General features: G+C 41.6%; 1 protein-coding gene across 1 annotated transcript; it reads left to right on the forward strand.

Annotated features, from left to right (window-relative positions):
• Positions 1 to 464: 464 nt before the first annotated feature.
• LOC123664366 (kynurenine/alpha-aminoadipate aminotransferase, mitochondrial) lies at positions 465 to 22,369 on the forward strand. Its single transcript, XM_045598910.1, has 7 exons — positions 465 to 717; positions 11,663 to 11,831; positions 12,401 to 12,587; positions 14,121 to 14,381; positions 16,875 to 17,054; positions 21,197 to 21,394; positions 22,160 to 22,369. Exons 1-7 carry the CDS (start codon positions 465 to 467, stop codon positions 22,367 to 22,369), a joined length of 1,458 nt encoding a protein of 485 aa, XP_045454866.1.
• The last annotated feature ends 234 nt before the right edge of the window (positions 22,370 to 22,603 follow it).

Consider the following 22,603-nt stretch of genomic DNA (forward strand, 5'->3'; position numbering starts at 1 on the left):
ACGTCTACCCGTCTAAGTACGTCTACCCGCAAACTTCAATCTCGTGAACAAGACATTCGTAGATAATGTCGAAGCTCCGCAAAATGGAAATAAAAAACATGGTAAATATCCCGTTTTTAAATTATTTTAGTAATAGATAATGGTTGTCTTAATACCTTTCCACCTCTAAACCCACCTGAAATGTTAAGATAATTAATTTAATGTGTGGCGTTATCAATGGCGATAGCAAATTAACATTCACGAAAATTATAATTGAAGACACTTTATCAGTTTCCTGTTTCACACAACGGCGGCAACGTTAACGGCATTATGAAATTAAGTTCGACAACGGGCGGCCGAGCGGTGCGATTTATAAAAACCAATTTTTTAAATTTTTTTTAACAGATCAAAAAAATAAAAATAAAAAAAGGTTACATTAAAAAGAATTTACATTTAAAAAATAAGTGGCTTAGAAATTTATAACAATGATTGTCACGGGTAAATTGTCTAAAATAAATTCGGAAGTGGTAAAGAAGTTGCTCGATGTTCGACCTCTGTACTCGGCCGTCAAGAGCCGCTACTCCCAGAGCGTGGAGGACATATTCAAGTTCTATGATGAGCGACCCGAACAGAGCCTCGCATTGAAAGAGAAGTACCGAGTCCTGGATGAGAAGGACTACAGCAGGTTTCTGAGCAAGCGCTCCTTGAGGAGGGAACCCGCGCTGACGAGGCAGATAAGTAAGTACCTATTTACAGATATAAAATTAGCTTAAAAAGCAGAATTTTTTATACTGTTAATGTGCTCTGTACACAGTAGTAGTATAAAAACAAATAGTTTATAAGTTCTCTTGGAATATAAGTCCCAGTTGGTTTTTGAAAAGTAAAGCCAGTTTTGCCAGAAATTTCATTAGCAAGTGCCTAATAATGCTAGGATATTAGGGATTAGTTTAAGCTTCTGTGACTAAGATGTAGTTTCGATTTCGTATTGAAAGGTGCGGGAAAATATTTCTAAAATTCTAAAACTTATCTTGTTATCTTACACCTATTTCAATGTATTATTTATTTGTTTTCCCGCGTAACATCTAAAATAGGAATGTCAAGATTAACACTACCCCAGTGTTGTTCTGGATGTCCAGCTGTCTACGTAAGGCGCTTTTTTACAATTTGTTTCAGCTTTTACGTGAAGTTTCCATCCTCAGTTTTTTTTCTCATTTATAATATTACTTAAATTTCTAGTTGTCAAGTCAAAAATGTCAAGTTTTGTATTTTTACACATATTTTAAATATATAATTTTTTATAATGTTATAAGTACACGTATTTGTTACATAAAAACTACTTTTACTATAGAAAAAGATAATTGAGTATTAGACGCAATAAATAGTATTGTTGAAATCAATTTCATTTGCAAAAAAATATAAATATGATAAAGCTTATGATATCGGTCAAGTTTTCATCAAAGTGTTAATTAATTAATTATGAGGTGATTATTTATCTCAAGATTTAATCAATTCTTAGAAAGGTATATAAGCATAATTTTTATGTTTTTAATAATTTTGTTGAGAGCTCGAGTATGTAATTGTGTTTAGATTTAGTTATTATAATACAACGTAGGACGTGATAAGCATAATCAACTAAATATAAAAAATTCAAATTTTAATAAAATACACGAAGAGCGCCATCTGTTGATTAAAAAAAGATCATGTAAATATGAAGTAAAACCGCGACCGTCCGTCGGTGCTTAGGCGCCGCCGACACAGCACCTCCGGTAGGAGTAACAGTGTTCTGTGCACAGCACACGCACCCATACACTAGAGCGGTTAGGTCTTTCTCAACATGACAGGATCCGAATGATAAAATCTGTAGATGAACTTCACAGACTAAAGTGCCAATGGGCAGGCCATATTGTTAGAAGAACCAAGAAGCGATGGAAAAAGAAAGGTTTTCGAATAGCGACCACGTCTCGGGAAAAGGAACACAACCCGCCCTCGAACCGACCTTTGTTGAAGTCGATTAATAAACTTCGGAAAGGCACAAGTACTAGATACTTTTGCTTTTTAACTCCGTAATTCCCCAAAAAAAACTTATTAAGCTGCATATAATTCAGTGTATATATTATGTTGCATATTTTTTTATAAGAATAGTAAGAACAGGCTGACCTTGAATTATTTCGACGATTATATGATATATTACGACTATTTCTACGTAATAACTTACAGCTTACTGACTACTTATACTTTATAATTCTTCAAATCGATTTATTTAATAGCATCCATTTTTTATTTTAATATTAATCACTCACGTGTACTTGAAACACACTTTTTAGGTAGATTTGTTTTAATATTTAACCGACTGTGTTTATTTAGCTGATACCTCAACCGTAAAGATCACAATTACATAGCACTGCTCACAGTAAGTTTTGTGTTTCTGTGGTGAGTAAGCCATCGACGAAAATATTCTAAAATTATATCCACGTGGTAGCCAGAGGGGAGGGTTGGCAACGCGCTTGCGTTGGTTCTGGTGTTGCTCTTGTTGCCACCCTAGTCGTGTAAAGAAACATACTTTTTAACCTGAGTTTATTATTATTATTATTGCTATTATTTATTCGATAAAGAATCGGAAGAGGTTGGACGCTATTATCGGCAAAGTAAATACTATTTTATTATTATTATAAATACATATTTTTTAGCGAAATCACTTTAAAAATACGTAAGCGAATGCATTTCAGAGATAATGCGCGAATCGTTAAGTTATCAGCCGTCCGTATCACCGCCTTTTTTCGTCACGATAATTAATTACTGATTATAACTTATACGATATATATTACTAGTTTTTTTTTTTTGATAGATAATAAATTCTTTATTTCGAGCAAATACTTTACAATTTCTTAACGCTCAAAACTGTATGACTGCTTATCGACGGAATTAACGATTGTCATTATATATTATACAATATTGATACATACTTGTACTCGCGACGTCGTTCGCGTGGGAGATTCTACCTAGATACACATTATTTATTAACAGCGTGATCTTGATCCCGTGGGAATTGTAAGATGAAAAGTATATTCTACCATGTAACCTCCCTTTATCTTATTTTAGAGTAACGATCGCTATCAGGTGTACATGATAACAACCGGGACCGACGGCTTAACGTGCCAAGGCACGGTGGGGAAACCCACTAGGACTGCACAAACACCCAGACCACGATAAACACCTGTATGGCCAATACAAATGTTTGTCATGTGACGTCAAGGACAGACAGATAGACAAAAAAATTAAAATCCTTTGTTACTGTTTTAGTATCGTGTAAATAACTATATGCACTTGAAAAAAAACAGTTTTTTTGAAATCACAGACAGACACTTCAATTTTATTTATATGTATAGATTATACGTATACATTACACTTCTCTCGCTTGTTAAGATAACGTTTACTTATTTGGTGAAAATGTTTAAAAAATTGGTTAATTAGGTAAATGAGCTCTTTAGCGATAAGATCACCTTTGTATATCTTGTATTCTTGAATTTATTGTGTGGTTTCGGCAGTAAATAATATAGCTGCTCCCTCTCTTCCCGTGGGTATCGTAAGAGGTGACTAATGGATAACACAGTTCCACTACCACCTTGTAACTTAAAAAGCCGACCGATGGCAGGATAACCATCTAAATGCTGGCTTTGACATACACAGACCGAAGACGGGCAGCAGCGTCTTCGGTGCGATAAAGTCAGCCCTGTGGTTACCAACCCGCCTGCCCAGCGTGGTGAATGCGGGTAAGGTGCATGAGTTCGCGCCATTCTTGGCGCGAACTTGTGGAGGCTTATGTCCAGCAGTGGACTGCGATAGGCTGAAGTGATGATGATGATGATGAGTTATGACATCTTGTATTGTATCTTTCTTTATTTCTTCTGTATTTCGGTGTACATTAGGAATAAATAAATAAATAAATAGATAAATAAATGAGAAGTAAAAGATAATTAATTGAAATGATACCTATAAATAGCCATTAACTATATATAATAAACGTATTTTGGCAATATTTATTTATTATTTTTACGATTTGTTGTATTTATTATAAATGCTAAAGTTTGTGAGATATTTGTGTAATTTTGCTACGAGCCACGATAGGGATTGTAAAACGTGGTATAAATGTAATATATAAATTGTAAGGAAGTTATGCGATTAAAGTGGAAAACTATTAATTTATCAGTGTATCGAAGATAATGAAAGCCCTCTTTAATAATTGTATTAGATTATTTAATCATTATATTAGATGTCGCGTGAGCGCGGCGGTAAAACTCGTAGCACTGGCTGTTGCGCTGGCGGTCGCGGTGTATCGACCATGTAGATGTTAGTCGTGGTCTGGGCGTTGTGTTTGTGTATTGTATGTGTTTCCGGACCCCAACACAGGAGAAAATCCTACTGGGGGACCCGTTGAGTGTGAATCGTTTATTCTTATTTAATTCTTAATTCTAATTCATATATTATTTCACGTGACTACGTACATTTTAGACATCGCGAGAAAGCCTACTATGTCAGAACATTGACAAAAACTATCAAATTTCAACTCCTAGAAGAAAAATTAAACAAACACAAGCAAAATTAAAAATCTCTTTTCTATTTATAATTATACACACAATATTGCTTCTATTTTACATTTCCGGTTCTGTTCAAAAGTTTGTTGGCGGCAATACGTCTTGGAAACAATACTTACATTCGTTGTAAAATATTCTGATATTATTGAAGAAACACTTCTATACGCACGCTTGACTTGGGGAGTAAGCTGGTGAATGCGTGACGAGAGCGTTACGAAAAGTGTGATCGGGTGAGGCGAACGGAAGTTGAGGGGTTTAGGAGGACTCAGTCGTGTGGTCTAAAGCACACTCGTTTTTTTATTTTAAAAATTCATCCTCTTTGGTCTCAAGAAAATCTACAGCTAAAACTCATTCTAATGTCTCACTCTACTCTTCTCAGTAGTAACTCAATTGGAGCTGTTTATAATATGTTTTGGCTTATTTACTAGAAAAAATAAGATTTGCAAAAACTATATACTTAACTCTGAATGAATTATTAATTTAATTTGTTTTTTGTTCAAGCTTTTTATGTTACTGTTATCTGAAAAATTGTACGATTATTTTCATATATTATTACGAGTATAATATATTATGTAAAAACTTATGTTTAATGTTTATACAGCTCATTACTGCTAGGTGAAGTCTCGTGTCTTTTACCCAAAGGTTATCTGGAGTTGTCTCTCACACCGATAAGATCGTTTGTACACAAATTTTGTTTTTGCATATTTCTTAGTTTTTTATTTGTGTTGCACATTTCTTTATAAAAGTATTATTTTATAATTACATTAAACCTATTTTTCTTAATATTTTGATTGGTGGAGTTTGTCATTGTTATTTTTTGAAGTTAAGCTGACAGATTGATAATTAATATACTTACAAAACTAACTGTTTCTAGTAATGGCGCACAATATAATCAAATTTATAGAATAAGTACCTTTTTTTTGGGGAAAATCCATCATGGATACCCGCCAGCGCGGGGGCGCCAGAGGGTTATGTCAGACTTCTACTGACTAAAAACCACCACGTGTGAGCAGTCATCCGCCTGAGTGGGGCGAGATGGGGTCGCGCTAGCATTCACCACCTCGCCTCAACGGTAGACCCGGGCAAAGCCTCCGGGCCCCGGCACAATGGTGGGGTGGCCTCGCTCACAACAAGGCCACCCCTATAGAATAAGTACCTACACCAAGTTATGCTTTTGTAGCGATATATTTAACAGTAATTCTGTACCCTTAAGAATGCTTGCGAATTGGATATTCCTTCCTTTACATTCTTTACTGTCAGGACAAAGTTTATCTGAAATATGATATGAAAATCTGATAGTTATATTACGTAGATACGTAGAAAATTCGCCGGGATAGTTAGTTGTAAATTTATTTAGTACTAGCTTTTACCCGCGGCTTCGCTCGCATTGAATTTTTTATCAATAAAAAGTATCCTATGTTACTTCTAATACATCCAACAACCCGACTAGAAAAAAGGTCAGGCTCAACTACATCATGTATCTGGACCGGATCAGGATAGAATGAGGCATGCCAGATCCGGCAAGCTCTATCAGGAGCAGGTCTGGTCCAGACAAGGATAGCCTGATGTAAAATATAATCAAGTATGGTAAGGCATACTGGATCAGGACCCGGTCCGGTCCAGATCAGGATAGCCTGAAAGAAATTACGCGAACTGAGCTTGAATCGCGCTATTAATGTTTTTAAACGCACTTAGTATATATACAGTTATCAGGACAGTGCTGTGTGGCTTACTGGTCGCTAGCGCGATCTCTCCGAAGCGACACTGTCACCACGATACCCCCCTTGCTACGTCCGAACCTCCCTCCAGCCCTCGACGATCTGGATAAGGCCGAGTGTCTTGCTAGTAGCCTGGAGAGCCAATGCTCGCCAAGCACTGAGCCGGTCGATCAAAGTCACCTCTTAAAGGTGGACTTTGAAGTAGAGCGCAAGGCGGCTTCACCGCCTACTGACGAACCACTCCCTCCGACTACCGTCGAGGAGGTTGAATCGATCCTCAAAGGCCTTCACGCGAAAAAGTCTCCGGGGCCCGATAGGATTTCAAACAAGACGCTTAAGCTTCTTCCAAGGCAGTTACTCGCCCTCCTAGTAATGATATATAACTCCCTCCTGGCTGGCTGCTCCTTTCCCGACCAGTGGAAAGAAGCAATAGTTATAGGTATTCACAAACCTGGCAAACCCAGGAACCTCCCTACTAGCTACCGCCCTATAAGTCTTCTCAATACGCTCGGTAAAGTGTACGAGAAAATAATCCTTAATAGATTAAAGAAAGCCATGGAGACCATGGAACCTCCGCTCATTGATGAGCAGTTCGGATTCCGAGCCGGACACTCTCCAGTCTACCAAGTGCACTGCATCACCGAACATATCCTGTCCGGTTTCGCTAAATCGAAAGCCCACTCGACGGGCGCTCTCTTTTTCGACATAGCGAAAGCTTTCGACAAAGTCTGGCATAACGGCTTAATTTACAAGCTGTACAATCTAAAAATACCAGACAGACTCGTGCTCATCATACGAGACTACTTGTCGAATCGCACCTTCCGCTATCGAGTCGAAGGCACGTTATCTTCGCCTCGGCCGATACGCGCCGGCGTCCCACAGGGATCCCTACTTTCTCCGCTCCTGTACTCTCTGTACACGAACGACATCCCCATACCCAGCCAAAGCTCAGCCACCAAGCTGGCTCTCTTCGCAGACGACACTGCTATTTTCACGACCTCCGTCTCCGTAGCCATGATGTCCAAACGCCTCCAATCTGCGACCACCGCACTAGGCGAGTGGTTCAGGAAGTGGAGAATCGAGGTCAACGCCGAGAAAAGCTCAGCGGTGCACTTCACCCGAAACCCAAAATTCGTATTTTGGAGACAAGGGCGCCCGGAGACAATCAAACTCTTCGGGACACCGATCCCATGGCAAAAAGAAGCCAAATATCTCGGAGTCACTCTAGACAGGAAACTTATTTTCAAGTCCCACATCAATCGCGTTCGTAACCGAGCCGCCTTCGTACTCGGTAGGCTTTATATGATGCTATGCGGAAGGAGTAAAATGTCTCTTAGAAATAAGACGACATTATACAAACTCTGCGTTCGTCCTATCATGACCTACGCGAGTCCAGTCTTCGCCCACTGTCACCCCACCTACATCCAACGGCTGCAAGCGTTGCAGAACCGCTTCTTACGCACGGCCACGGCCTCACCGTGGTACGTGCGTAACGTCGACCTCCATAAGGACTTTGGGATCGATTCAATCGCCAAGCACCTCAAAAATCTTTCTTAAAGGTTTTTTGAGAGAGCACTCCGACACCCCAACCCTCTTGTAGCAGAGGCCTGCTCCTACGTAGGTAGAGGAAGCGTACAGACGAGACTTAGACGTCCTAAACACGTCTTGACAGACCCCGACGACAGAATAACCGTAGCCAACGCCCCTCTCGTAGGTAACACACCCACACACCGAACACTCACGCACCGCCTTCGCCGGCGAAGACGAGGTCCCCCGCGTTAGGACGGCTCGGATACGCTTAGGCGCATCGACCGGTCACAACTCGCCGCAGCGCTCCGCATAGCGCCTCCTCCATCCCGACGACGTTCTAAGCCGAGGTGCGATCTCGCTAGGAGACACCCTTAGAACGAACGTCACCCCCGTGCCCGCCGAAAAGGGCCCACATCTTCCTTCGCGGCCGGTTGCCTAAGTGCCCGGCCCCCCTCACCGGTGACGCTGTAAAGGCCAGTAGGACCAACAGCTACTATCATTTCGAAAAAAAAAAAAAAATTGCTGTGTGGCTACGGCACTAAAGAATTTAGCCACCCCCTCTCTTCCCGTGGGTGTCGTAAGAGGCGACTAAGGGATAACAAGGTTCCACAACCACCTTGGAACTTAAGAAGCCGACCGATGGCGGGATAACCATCCAACTGCTGGCTTTGAAATACACAGGCCGAAGACGGGCAGCAGCGTCTTCGGTGCGACAAAGCCAGTACTGCGGTCACCAACCCGCCTGCCCAGCGTGGTGACTATGGGCAACACACATGAGTTCACGTTATTTTTGGCGTCAACTTGTGGAGGCCTATGTCCAGCAGTGGACTGTATAGGCTGTAATGATTGATTGATTGATATCAGGACAGTCTAGCAGGGAGTCCATTTCTACATAGTGGGGCAGTCGTAAGTAATAGGAAATACTTAATTAGTAGTACTTAATTAGTAGTTAATTATTATAAATTAGAAACAAAATTTAATTAATAATAATAATTAATTAATAACATAAAAATAATTAATATTTAAAGTAAAAACATAAATAAATAATACATTGGAAAAAATAAACGGAAATAAATATCATAATAATTATGTTAAGTAACATATTTATAATATCAATTCGTTTTTTTTTTAAACAATTTTTTCAAGAATTACATTCGTGTTTTTTAAAAGGACTGGACCGAACCGGCTGATCAGGATGAGATGAGATTTCCTGATCTGGACCCGATCAGGAAATCTCATCTCATCTTGATCAGGTCCAGACCAATCATCCGCGTTACATGCCTTATCTAGTCCTGATCAGGCATGCCTGGTCCGGTCCTTCTAAGGGAGACGAAAAAATTTCTACTCGGGAATATGTGTACGTTTCATGATGATTGGTTAAGTAGTTTTCGCGTAAATGCGTAGCAAACAAACTTACTATTAAACTTAACTATTATTCACATTTATAATATTATATTAGAGATTGACATATACCTTCGTAGTTGGCGTTGACGATCAGTTTTCCACCGTTACGAGACGCAGAATTCCAAAATTACTACTTATCTAATTTAATATAGATAGATATTCAATGAATAAAATTTAATAATTCAAAAACGTAATTGTAAATTATCTGACTTTTAAATATTTGTCAAACGAACAAACATGTTGTTTTGTTGATGATTAGGTTCTGCCACATAAGTTCGAGACAAGAGAAACTCGTTCAAAATTAAATTAACTAAACTAAAACTGCCTGTAAACATCCATCTGCTAGGCGAAACCCTTCCCTCCATACACGAGTAAGAGAGGGGTTGGAGTCTACGTCCTAATGTCTTGAGTAACGAATGGTATCTAGTCAATTATGACAACCAGGACTAGTGGGGAAGCTTCCGTGATCCCTAAGACCTGGTGGGGAGGCACCCACACATACACCCAGATAACAGACCCATATTTTTTTTACAAATACAAATAGATGATCCTAGTTTTGCTACTGCACCAGTGTTGAGGTGACTGTTTACATTACTATGCCAGATCAGTTGTCATCAATCAATAAAAATAAAAAAATATACGCCGTATATGTACCTACTCTCATACCGTCCTAAAGACTGCGTCAAATTAGTTTTTATTATGTTAAAGTTTATATTGAAGAAAATTTAAAAGAAAATCGATAAATTCATAAAGAAATATGGTTGTACAAAGTTCGCTGTTAGCTAGGAATGGACATAATTATGCGTAGGTGTGTATGGACACACAGACACACACATGTATACCTATTTATATGAATTTAAAATTCGCCATATCATCGTGATTCCGGGAATCATTTATCGTTATGAAACTGACCCACTATCTCGCAACCTCGTTTGCCTCCACACCCACTTCCACACTGAATTTTAGTTCAATGTCCTGTTTGGATTATTCGCTTTTATTATGGTAAAATCGCTTATTAAAGGAGTACTAGTGCATTTTTTGTCTAGAGAATCGGTACTGTGATTCAACGTAGACACACTTTATAGCGAAACTATCCGCAACTATTTAGCCCTTTAGCTGTGTACTGTTAATATTTAGCTATTTATTTTTTAATTCTTTTATTGACTTTCGAGACTTTTGTCCTACAAGGACACACCAGTTCCATTGTAACTCTTACAAAATAATCGCAACACGCGCAAAAAAAAAAATAAACAAAAATACCTCAATTACTTACTAAAATTTAGTTACATAAATCAACAAGGGATAATTTATAAAAATCAAAAATCCTTCTAGCTGATTCTGATAAGGGATCCGATAGGATACTTTACACCGCCCAAACATCGAGTATATATTTATAATGTAGTAAAATTTCGAAATAATTTTATAAAAAAATAAAAGTAAATCTGATTTAGTTTTATTTATTAACTCTCTTCTTCGTGACAAAAATTGTATTTACACTACAAGAATAATATATCAATAATACAATTTATTACAGCAATAAAATACATTATTTATTAATTTTGGAAATTTCTATATAGCCTTTTCTTTCTTGATTTATTTAAAGCCTAACCTAGTAGGTAGGTAAATAAGTAGTAATAAGCTTTGCAGGAGTGCTTTTTGAAGTAAAAACTTTTTTTGGCGCACTATAATAATAATTACAGCCTATACAGTCCACTGCTGGACATAGGCCTCCACAAGTTGACGCTAAAAATAACGTGAACTCATGTGTTTTGCCCGTAGTCACCACGCTGGGCAGGCGGGTTGGTGACCGCAGTACTGGCTTTGTCGCACTGAAGACGCTGCTGCCCGTCTTCGGCCTGTGTATTTCAAAGCCAGCAGTTGGATGGTTATCCCGCCATCGGTCGGCTTCTTAAGTTACAAGGTGGTTGTGGAACTTTGTTATCCCTTAGTCGCCTCTTACGACACCCACGGGAAGAGAGGGGGTGGCTAAATTCTTTAGTGCCGTAGCCACACAGCACGCACTTTTGGCGCACTGCACACACATTTTTTCGTAAGTAGTAAATTAGGCTGACCCGTCATGCTCTAAGGTGATAGGCTCGATCAGATGAACTTGAGACCGCCGAGTGTACCTGAGTGGGAAAAATAGTCAGTTGCTCTTTGCTGTTGTGTCGCTGTTTAGTATATTTACAAGGAAGTTTTCACTTCTGCCTTGCGGTCTTAAACACCACACACCACACCCAAGACTTGTGCTAATACTTATGTAAATATTTCTGACAAAAACTTATTAGTACAAAACTAAAGTTATTACCTTTAACTTTAAATAATAATGAATTTACTGTTGGTAAAAAAAAATCTAAATTGGTGTAGCAGTCCCTGAAACCTAGAATCAATCTCAAAGTTTACTTCTTTATGATATTAGTATACTTTAATTATTCTCAGCGTCGCTGTCCTACAAGGTTGGCAAAGAAATGCTGTCTCTCGCTGAGGGCATGCCCAACGAAGCCATATTTCCTTTCACTCGTCTTGAAATGACCTTGAGGACCGGTCGCAGCATAATTCTAGAGGAGAAGGACCTGGCACCAGCCCTACAGTACGTCCCATCTCAAGGGTAAGATCAATGCTATAATTTACTTTCTATCTTATTCATCTTCATGCACCAGTTTTATTTTAGTTATTTTTTTATAGATACTAGCATCTGCGTCTGCTCGTCGTATTATAATAGGGTTAAATTAGCGCGTTCAAACAAACACAGTACAGACAGACTATGAATCATCTTACTAGGGAAAATCGTGAAAATGACTTACATTCAGACTTAATTTCAAATGAGTGTTGCTTGAAATCGATGCTCCCTAATCCTAAATATTTACTATTTCTAAAATTTTCGAGTGAAGAAGCCTTAAACGTCTTCCTTTTCCTAAAATTTTCCAATGTCACAGCCTTGTAACATCTTTCTGTATCCACAAGCAAAACCCAAATGTTTACTCTTTCTAAGATCTTCTGGCGCTATAGTCTTGAAATGTCTCCCTGTGTCCCCACCCAAACCCAAATGCTTCTTTTTCTAAAATCTTTCAACGCCGTACCCTCGTAACATCTCCCATTGTCCCTAAGCTAACCCAAATGCTTCCGTTTTCTAAAAATCTAACGCAGCAAACTCGTAACATTTCCCCTTGTCTCCAGGCTTCCATCTCTACTGACGGAGCTCCGTCAACTACAGCAGGATCTACACCGCCCCCCACCACTAGCGCGTGACGTGCTCGTTACTAACGGAGCTCAGCACGGCATCTACCAGTGTGTGGAGATGTTAGTGGACCCAGGGGACCCCATCATCACCACTGAATACTCCTACGCCGGAGTCCACAGCGCTGTGAGTTGCAACGATCTTTAACTCTTACAGATATCGGCAAGGCGATCGCTTTGCACACCGTGCAGGGATTGTAAACAGTAATAGTTTTTTTTAATGTCCATTACATTTTGACTGAATATGTCCGGCTTGAAGCCGAGAGAGAGGTTTTTATACAGAACACAATGTACTACGTAATAACATAGGGGTTCATAATACTATCCTTGCTTTTCCTCTTAGCGAAAAAGCAAAACAATTGTATAAAATTTTACAAATATACCTATATATTAAGCGTCGTGTGTAAGATTTGGTGTGCAAAAATGATGGTGACATGTTCAATCTGTGTCAAATAATACTGTTTTCAAGCAGTATGTGTTCCTGTTGGTGAGTAAGGTGACCAGAGCTCCTGGGGGGATTGGGGATTGGGTCGGCAACGCGCTTGCGATGCTTCTGCTATTGCAGGTGTCTATAAGCTACGGTAATCGCTTACCATCATGTGAGCCGTACCCTTGTTTGCCGACCTAGTGACATAAAAAAAATCTGTGAGCAAACCCTAAAAAAAAATAAAGATAGAAAATAAGTAAAATGTAAATGTATTTAGTTCTCATTAAATAACTACGAGTACGTCTATGTGCATAAAATGTAGAAATAAAATTAAATGTCAGCGCTCAATATTAATGCCGATAACTATACAAGGCACTAGGTGGGAAATTAACTGTGGGATGAGACATCATATAGATTTATATAGATTTGTGCATCATGAAGACTGCTTATGTAGGTGCCCTTGTTGATTCAGAACATATTTGTTTTTGAAATTGCTAACTATACATTTATTAGCTATTTATGATTATTAGTATTTATTACTCTCTAGTAAAGTATGAGTGTGGGAGGAAGAGTGACTCCTTCTGAAACGGGAGCTTATTGCACACAAAAGAAGAAGTCAATCTTTGTAAAATTGTAGTGATATGTTGATTTTTGATGAATCAAATATTTTTTTATTACGTTTGGTACTGGAGGGCAAAACTATTTCGAGCAAAAGTCTCTTGTTAGAGTTTAAAACTCAAGTGATTACCTGTGGTATTTACTAAATTTATTTTTTAACAAGTTTTTTGTTTCTACCTAATATTGGTTGTTAGGTACATATTATTTTCATACATTCATTAAGGTGAACGACGTACTTAATCCACAAACCGTCTTAAAGTTAAATAATAATACTTTATTTCAGACTAGATTTTAAGTCCATATTGGGTTAGTACAACAAGACAACATTTAGAATAAAAAACAAAACAAAATTATATTAAAAAAATTAATATGTAAAAATAAAATTAAATAAAATAAAAGTAAAATAAAAAAAATAAAAAAACAAAAATTCAAAAAATTTTAAAAATTTAAAAAAATTACAATTGGTGTTAGAAGAAAAAAAAACAGCATAACATTTACCAAACGTATGCGTCATTTATTCTTGTTTCTAAGGACAGATAACATCCAAATCGTACTTGTTGCAATATTTACTACCAAAAGATAAGCTTTTATAAACTTGATAGACTTTGATTACAGCTAAAACCGTACCATCCAGAGATCCTCGGGATACCGGAAGATGAAAACGGCTTAATACCAGAAACGTTGGAGTCAGTTTTGAAGGAGAGGTTAGCTCGGGGCCTGAAGATGCCAAAGATGATGTACATCATACCGACCGGCAACAACCCCACAGGCACCATCCTCACTGAAGAGAGGAGGAGACAGGTGTACGAGCTGGCCTGCAAATACGACTTCCTGATAGTAGAGGACGACCCTTACATGTTCTTGAAATATGACAACGTGAGTTATCTTCATATCAATGAGTTAATTTGTTTTAGGATAAATCATCATCATCATCATTATCACAGCAGCCTTACGCAGTCCACTACTGGACATAGACCTCCACAAGTTCACACCAAAAATGGCGTGAACTCATGTGTGTTGCCCATAGTCACCACGCTGGGCAGGCGGGTTGGTGACCGCAGGGCTGGCTTTGTCGCACCGAAGACGCTGCTGCCCGTCTTCGGCCAGTGTATTTCAAAGCCAGCATTATGATAAATTATTATTAGGTATTAGGATAAATACCTTGCATATATTGCATATTGAGTTGGCCTTTGAGTGTGGTGTATAGTATAAAAGAATCTCTATACGTAATTATGGACAAAATATAAAAACCACTGTATAATATGTAGGCTTTCCACATAAGTAAATAAATATTTAGTGTTACTTGGCTAAGGAATTTAGGTTTTAGACTAAGCCGATTTTTTATTTGATTTTATTAATTATTGCTATGCTTATACGAAAGTTAGCCGGTGAATGCGTAACGAGAGCGTTACGAAAAGTGTGATCAGGAGAGGAGATTTGAGGGAGATATAAGTTAGGCGAAGATAAAGATGTTTCGCTTCGGTCGTGTGGTCTAAAGCACACGCGTTTATGATATAAATTGTAGTTTTGGTCCTTGTTCTCGTAGTAAGAAATATATTATAACAGACACCAGTTGGTTATATTTTTTTAATATTCTTAGATTACATAACATATTTAATAAGTAAATTCATGAAGTTAAAAACGTTATTCTAAATGAAATAGTAGCGAACTAAATTGAATACGCGCCAATTATAATTAAAAAGATTTATGTAATTTAAAATGGCGTAGCACGTCAGGTCAAGTTTACTAGTACTACTATCTGAAACGATTAATTGCCCGATTAACTTTCAATGCCACACGATATGACGCTTGGATGAATATTGAATAATTTTGTAATCATTACTAGAAAATTCGTAATCGTCGAGAAAATCGCTAATCATTAATAACTAACCGAAAGATTTTAAATCAGTAATCTCTTGAAATATTGATAATATATTTATCATCATCTGCTGCTTAATATCTATATATACAAAAACGAATGTTGTAATGTCCTTTATAGAATCGTAAACTATACATTTGATCATATCATGATCTTCAGCGAAGTGTTGTCCACGAGCTCACAAAGGTTTCTGTGTTAGTATGACCAAAAAAAAAAGCGTAGCAACGCACGCACGGTACAGCAAATCTTTTATAAATAAACATTATGTACGAGTAGTGATGCGGACCTTATAAAAAAGTGTTTGAAAGTAATAATAAATGTAAACATTTGTGAAGGTTCTAAATAACCTGACTAGAAATTTGAATTTAACCAACCAATAGGGTTCTCCTTAGGTTGCCGTGTTGGGTTCGATATGGCAAGAACGCGTAAAGGCATATCTGGCTCTGTTTGGAAAATTCAGAGGAATAAAAAAAATGTATTACCACGCTTAATTTTCCGAAATTCAATCGGTTTATACCCGTACTTAAAGATAATATTCTAAAAATTTTAATATTGAATTACAGTTTTTTATTTTTATATTGGGAAGTCCACAGCGGTTCCACTCAGTGCCCAGTTTAAGGTTGTAACCGATATAAGGTTATTTCATTTATGTAAGGGTTTTCTGGTCTGGGTTCTGTGTGAGCACGTTCTCATAGGAGTTTTCTACTGATGAAAGCCCTCTTGTTACCCAACGAGGGCCAGATACGGGGCAATCCCTCATAATTCTAGTCGGGAACGCGGAAGTAATGACTACTGAAATGCTCGTTAATTTTCGCCGTCTTCCTGCTTGCGTATTAACGAAGTATTTCCTTCCAAGATAAAAGGTAATCAAGCTAATTAATAACGGACTGTTGTGTTTTAAACCATAAAACGTATCTTATATAAAGAATATCCGACTATTGTAACCTTAATAAACTACGTTATGTGCACTGGGTACGTGTCTCGGCGTAATTGTGTGTAGGGTATGGGTAAAATGTTATTAATTTATCAGATGGGAAAAACTGTAATGAAATGAAAAAACAATGCATTATAGAATTTACAACTGTCTTTGATTTTGCTAACAAAGAAAAAAGATTTTTAATTATAAAAATAAATTTGACCCTAGTGCGTGTGATTTTTTCTAAGATATTAACTAGTTCAGGCTTTTAAAGCGATGTTTAAATAGCAAGTATGGGTTTGTCCAATGATAACGTGGGACTCAAAAAGGGTAAACAAAAATCGGATACGGGAAAAAAAATCACAATGGGGGGGGGGGTTAGTTTAAGCCTTAGCACATATCACGGGGGGGGGGGGGGGTTAGAGGGTTATATAGTTACTAAAACATCACGTGATTAATGGATGTTTATCCTTATTAAAAATCTTCAAATTTTACGCACAAGATTTTGCTTAGTAGAAATGAGAATATTGAAGAAACAGTAAAGTATCATCTTAGAATCCATGTGTCTTCACAGCAAACAGTTCCATCTCTGATGTCTCTGGACGTGTGCGGTCGCGTGTTGCGCCTGGACTCCGTGTCGAAGGTGGTGAGCGCCGGCCTGCGCGCGGGCTGGCTCACCGCGCCCGCGCCGCTGCTGCACAGGGCGGAGCTGCACGCGCAGGCCGAGCTGCTGCACTCCTGCACGCTGGCGCAGGTGAGGCCGACACGTGCGCGTGTGGTGTGTGTCACGTGTGTGTCACGTGTGTGTAGCGACACGCAGACCGCGCCCGCGCCGCTGCTGCACAGGGCGGAGCTGCACGCGCAGGCCGAACTGCTGCACTCCTGCACGCTGGCGCAGGTGAGGCCGACACGTGCGCGTGTGGTGTGTGTCACGTGTGTGTCACGTGTGTGTAGCGACACGCAGACCGCGCCCGCGCCGCTGCTGCACAGGGCGGAGCTGCACGCGCAGGCCGAGCTGCTGCACTCCTGCACGCTGGCGCAGGTGAGGCCGACACGTGCGCGTGTGGTGTGTGTCACGTGTGTGTCACGTGTGTGTAGCGACACGCAGACCGCGCCCGCGCCGCTGCTGCACAGGGCGGAGCTGCACGCGCAGGCCGAGCTGCTGCACTCCTGCACGCTGGCGCAGGTGAGGCCGACACGTGCGCGTGTGGTGTGTGTCACGTGTGTGTCACGTGTGTGTAGCGACACGCAGACCGCGCCCGCGCCGCTGCTGCACAGGGCGGAGCTGCACGCGCAGGCCGAGCTGCTGCACTCCTGCACGCTGGCGCAGGTGAGGCCGACACGTGCGCGTGTGGTGTGTGTCACGTGTGTGTCACGTGTGTGTAGCGACACGCAGACCGCGCCCGCGCCGCTGCTGCACAGGGCGGAGCTGCACGCGCAGGCCGAGCTGCTGCACTCCTGCACGCTGGCGCAGGTGAGGCCGACACGTGCGCGTGTGGTGTGTGTCACGTGTGTGTCACGTGTGTGTAGCGACACGCAGACCGCGCCCGCGCCGCTGCTGCACAGGGCGGAGCTGCACGCGCAGGCCGAGCTGCTGCACTCCTGCACGCTGGCGCAGGTGAGGCCGACACGTGCGCGTGTGGTGTGTGTCACGTGTGTGTCACGTGTGTGTAGCGACACGCAGACCGCGCCCGCGCCGCTGCTGCACAGGGCGGAGCTGCACGCGCAGGCCGAGCTGCTGCACTCCTGCACGCTGGCGCAGGTGAGGCCGACACGTGCGCGTGTGGTGTGTGTCACGTGTGTGTCACGTGTGTGTAGCGACACGCAGACCGCGCCCGCGCCGCTGCTGCACAGGGCGGAGCTGCACGCGCAGGCCGAGCTGCTGCACTCCTGCACGCTGGCGCAGGTGAGGCCGACACGTGCGCGTGTGGTGTGTGTCACGTGTGTGTCACGTGTGTGTCACGTGTGTGTCACGTGTGTGTCACGTGTGTGTAGCGACACGCAGATCGCGCCCGCGCCGCTGCTGGACAGGGCGGAGCTGCACGCGCAGGCCGAGCTGCTGCACTCCTGCACGCTGGCGCAGGTGAGGCCGACACGTGCGCGTGTGGTGTGTGTCACGTGTGTGTCACGTGTGTGTAGCGACACGCAGACCGCGCCCGCGCCGCTGCTGCACAGGGCGGAGCTGCACGCGCAGGCCGAGCTGCTGCACTCCTGCACGCTGGCGCAGGTGAGGCCGACACGTGCGCGTGTGGTGTGTGTCACGTGTGTGTCACGTGTGTGTCACGTGTGTGTAGCGACACGCAGATCGCGCCCGCGCCGCTGCTGCACAGGGCGGAGCTGCACGCGCAGGCCGAGCTGCTGCACTCCTGCACGCTGGCGCAGGTGAGGCCGACACGTGCGCGTGTGGTGTGTGTCACGTGTGTGTCACGTGTGTGTAGCGACACGCAGACCGCGCCCGCGCCGCTGCTGCACAGGGCGGAGCTGCACGCGCAGGCCGAACTGCTGCACTCCTGCACGCTGGCGCAGGTGAGGCCGACACGTGCGCGTGTGGTGTGTGTCACGTGTGTGTCACGTGTGTGTAGCGACACGCAGACCGCGCCCGCGCCGCTGCTGCACAGGGCGGAGCTGCACGCGCAGGCCGAGCTGCTGCACTCCTGCACGCTGGCGCAGGTGAGGCCGACACGTGCGCGTGTGGTGTGTGTCACGTGTGTGTCACGTGTGTGTAGCGACACGCAGACCGCGCCCGCGCCGCTGCTGCACAGGGCGGAGCTGCACGCGCAGGCCGAGCTGCTGCACTCCTGCACGCTGGCGCAGGTGAGGCCGACACGTGCGCGTGTGGTGTGTGTCACGTGTGTGTCACGTGTGTGTAGCGACACGCAGACCGCGCCCGCGCCGCTGCTGCACAGGGCGGAGCTGCACGCGCAGGCCGAGCTGCTGCACTCCTGCACGCTGGCGCAGGTGAGGCCGACACGTGCGCGTGTGGTGTGTGTCACGTGTGTGTCACGTGAGTGTAGCGACACATAGACCGCGCCCGCGCCGCTGCTGCACAGGGCGGAGCTGCACGCGCAGGCCGAGCTGCTGCACTCCTGCACGCTGGCGCAGGTGAGGCCGAGCACGTGCGCGTGTGGTGTGTGTCACGTGTGTGTCACATGTGTGTCACGTGTGTGTAGCGACACGTAGACCGCGCCCGCGCCGCTGCTGCACAGGGTGGAGCTGCACGCGCAGACCGAGCTGCTGCACTCCACTCACTGCAGGTAAGTTTAAGCACGTCGTTTATGTTTACAGGTACACTATTTGATATCTCATTATACTCACATACGAGTATAGTAGAGCCTTCGTATTACAAGAGGCACGACACATTACAATACACACTACTTATACCTATAATGGTGGACCGTGGAAGGTGTGTCATCACAATTATTTTACAATAGTTCATTACACTTTCGATAAGTTAACTTGTGTTATTTACAGTCCCTAAGCCGGGAGTTACTTCGATAATGTTTTATTGTTGACGAGGCAGTCAATCTGGGTTGATAACACTATATGTATTGTACAAGCGTTATCAAAATCGTACGACACTGGTTCGAGATTAGCGAATGTTTTTAAAAATATTATTATAAATTAAAAAAATATTTGTGCTAGGTATAACCGTAATATTTGCAAATATTTAACGTGTGTTTATATTTTGTTATTGATATCGAAATTTTTTAAATAAATTTTGTTCAGTAACTATATCACTGAGTCAATTTTAAAAAAACATTTTACTGTAAGAAAGATAGGTAGGTATAAAGTGATATAGGCTATATAATAGCGTGAGAGTAATTAGTTTCGATTTTTTATGCCCTTACCAATTTTAAGTTCTTGTTTAACATAAGCTAGATTTAGTATTAATATTTATAAAAGAAAGAAATGTATTTATCATAATTTTAATAGAAATATTAACCTTTGGTATCAATTAGTCGAAATAAAAGATTTGCTTTTTTAAATGTATTATTTTGTTACTCATATGGCCAAAGATAACATCGGGTGTAATTATGTGATAAATAGGTATTTCCGTTGAAAACAATTGTCTTTTATTTGACGAGCAAATTAGTCTCTTGTTATTATTATTTTACCTAAAAATTAAATATCTTTTATCTTGATTAAACATCCAGTCAGTTGACGTCAGCGACGTTTTATAAAACAAAACAATACGATTTTTTTATTGAAGTAGGTATATAGTGCATTTCATTTGATTATAGTCATGATAGTTTTTGGTAAAAGTAAATTCGTAAATTCTTGTCAGTGAAAGGCGAAGATTGGAATGCAAAATTTTTAACGAATTCTGCGAAAACTTAACGCGCTTACTTACTAAGGTTCCAAAGATATTCGAGAGGTTCCATTGACACGCAAAATGTGCGCCGTCTGCGTTCAAGCGACGCCGACGCCTTAAAACGATGAGTATCACCTATTCTGCCCCACTGAAGTAAAAGGCAGTAACCGTTTTTCACTGTTTTTAACCGTAAAAGAAGATCTCAACTCGGCCGTATTTTTTACTTGTGTGCATGATAACGCCGCGTTGGCGCAACGGTTACCATCCATGGATTGTACATACAGGTGTTTGCCGTGGTCTGCGTGTTTGTGCAGTCCTTGTGGGTTTCCCCACCGTGCCTCGGAGTGCACGTTAAGCCGTCGGTCCCGGTTGTTATCATGTACACCTGATAGCGATCGTTACTCATAGTAGGGAATGTCACCAACCCGCATTGGAGCAGCGTGGTGGATTAAGCTCTGATCCTTCTCCTACATCGGGAAAGAGGCCAGTAGTGGGATGTTACAGGCTGAAAGCGTGTATGATAACTTATTACTGGGTGCACCGACTTCGATGATTATTTAACCTAAGACATCCCCCCCCCCCAGACGCTGCTGCAGCGCTTGCTGCGCGACCGGCGCGCGCTGGCCGCGCACCTGCGCTCGGCGCGCTCGTTCTACGAGCTGCGGCGCAGCGCTCTAAGCGCTGCCCTGCGCTCGCTGGCCGGCCTCGCGGACTGGAGCGAGCCCAGCGCCGGCCTGTTCCACTGGCTGCGCGTGAGGGGCGTGGACGACGTCTACAACATGGTCGGCTCCTATACGCTTACTTTTTATTTTATTTTTAACCGACTTCCAAAAAAGGAGGAGGTTCTCAATTCGACTGTATTTTTTTTTTTTTTTTTATGTATGTTACATCAGAACTTTTGACTGGGTGGAGCGATTTCGACAAATTTTCTTTTAATCGAAAGGTGGTGTGTGTCATTTGGTCCCATTTAAATTTATTTGAGATCTAACAATAACTTTTCGGGTTACTTGACGCTTTTTTCGTCGACCTAAGTTGTATTATACCGCATAACTTTCTACTGGATGTACCGATTTTGATAATTCTTTTTTTGTTGGAAAGAGGATATCTCTAGTTTTGTACTGTGATAAGGAAACAAGGATCTGAAGATGGGATCCCAGAGAAATCGAGTGAAACTCTTGAAAATCCGCAATAACTTTTTACTGGGTGTACCGATTTTGATAACTTTAAATTTAATCAAAAGCTGATGTTTATCATGTGGTCACATATAATTTTTAACGAGATCTGATAACTACTTTTTGAGTAATCTTTGATAACGCGTAGTTACTTGACTATTTTTTCGTCGATCTACGTTGTATTACTCGTCGATGGAATTGAAGTCGGTTTTTTTTCGTTTGCGAGCAAACACAATTATTTAAGTAAAACTTTTTCACGCAGAATGGAACACAGGTCGAGAGGGAGATATAAGTGAATATAGAAAGAGAGAGAGTTATGTTTCATAAGTTTTACTTTAGTCGTGTGGTCTAAAGCACATTCGTTGTTCTTTACAGGTCTTCCACACTGCATTTGAACGAGGACTAATGTTGATACCCGGCCAAGCTTTCCTCTACGACAGTAACGCCACCAGCCCGTACGTCCGGTTAACTTTCAGTAAAATTAAGATGGAGGACATCGAAACCGCGGTAGGCCATCTAGCGGACATTATACGAGACGAACAGAAACTTGCAAAGCAACAAAAGAGGCTCGCTACCGAAAGATAGAGGGCGCTAGTAGTTCGTGATTTCTGAATTATAACATTTCATAAAACGAACATTTTGTTTCGACAATTATTAACAATAACTATTTAAGTAAATATTATTTGAAAATTATTGTAATCTAATGGTTTTATAAGTGTTTAAAAAGATTTGAGGTGGTTAGTGACCGGTCTTTATTAATATAAGCACAATATCTGTTTCCTTCTTTTCTCGCTGTCACCAATTGGTGAAAATACTTAT

Source organism: Melitaea cinxia, chromosome 22 (assembly GCF_905220565.1).
Source record: "Melitaea cinxia chromosome 22, ilMelCinx1.1, whole genome shotgun sequence".
In the NCBI taxonomy this organism is placed as follows: Eukaryota; Metazoa; Arthropoda; class Insecta; order Lepidoptera; family Nymphalidae; genus Melitaea; species Melitaea cinxia.

Excerpts from the sequence above, each read along its gene's own strand:
- LOC123664366 (XM_045598910.1), top strand. The coding sequence starts at position 465 with ATGATTGTCACGGGTAAATTGTCTAAAATAAATTCGGAAGTGGTAAAG. Across the intron at positions 718-11,662 it reads CGCGCTGACGAGGCAGATAA|CGTCGCTGTCCTACAAGGTT; the intron begins GTAAGTACCTAT and ends AATTATTCTCAG. Across the intron at positions 12,588-14,120 it reads ACGCCGGAGTCCACAGCGCT|CTAAAACCGTACCATCCAGA; the intron begins GTGAGTTGCAAC and ends CTTTGATTACAG.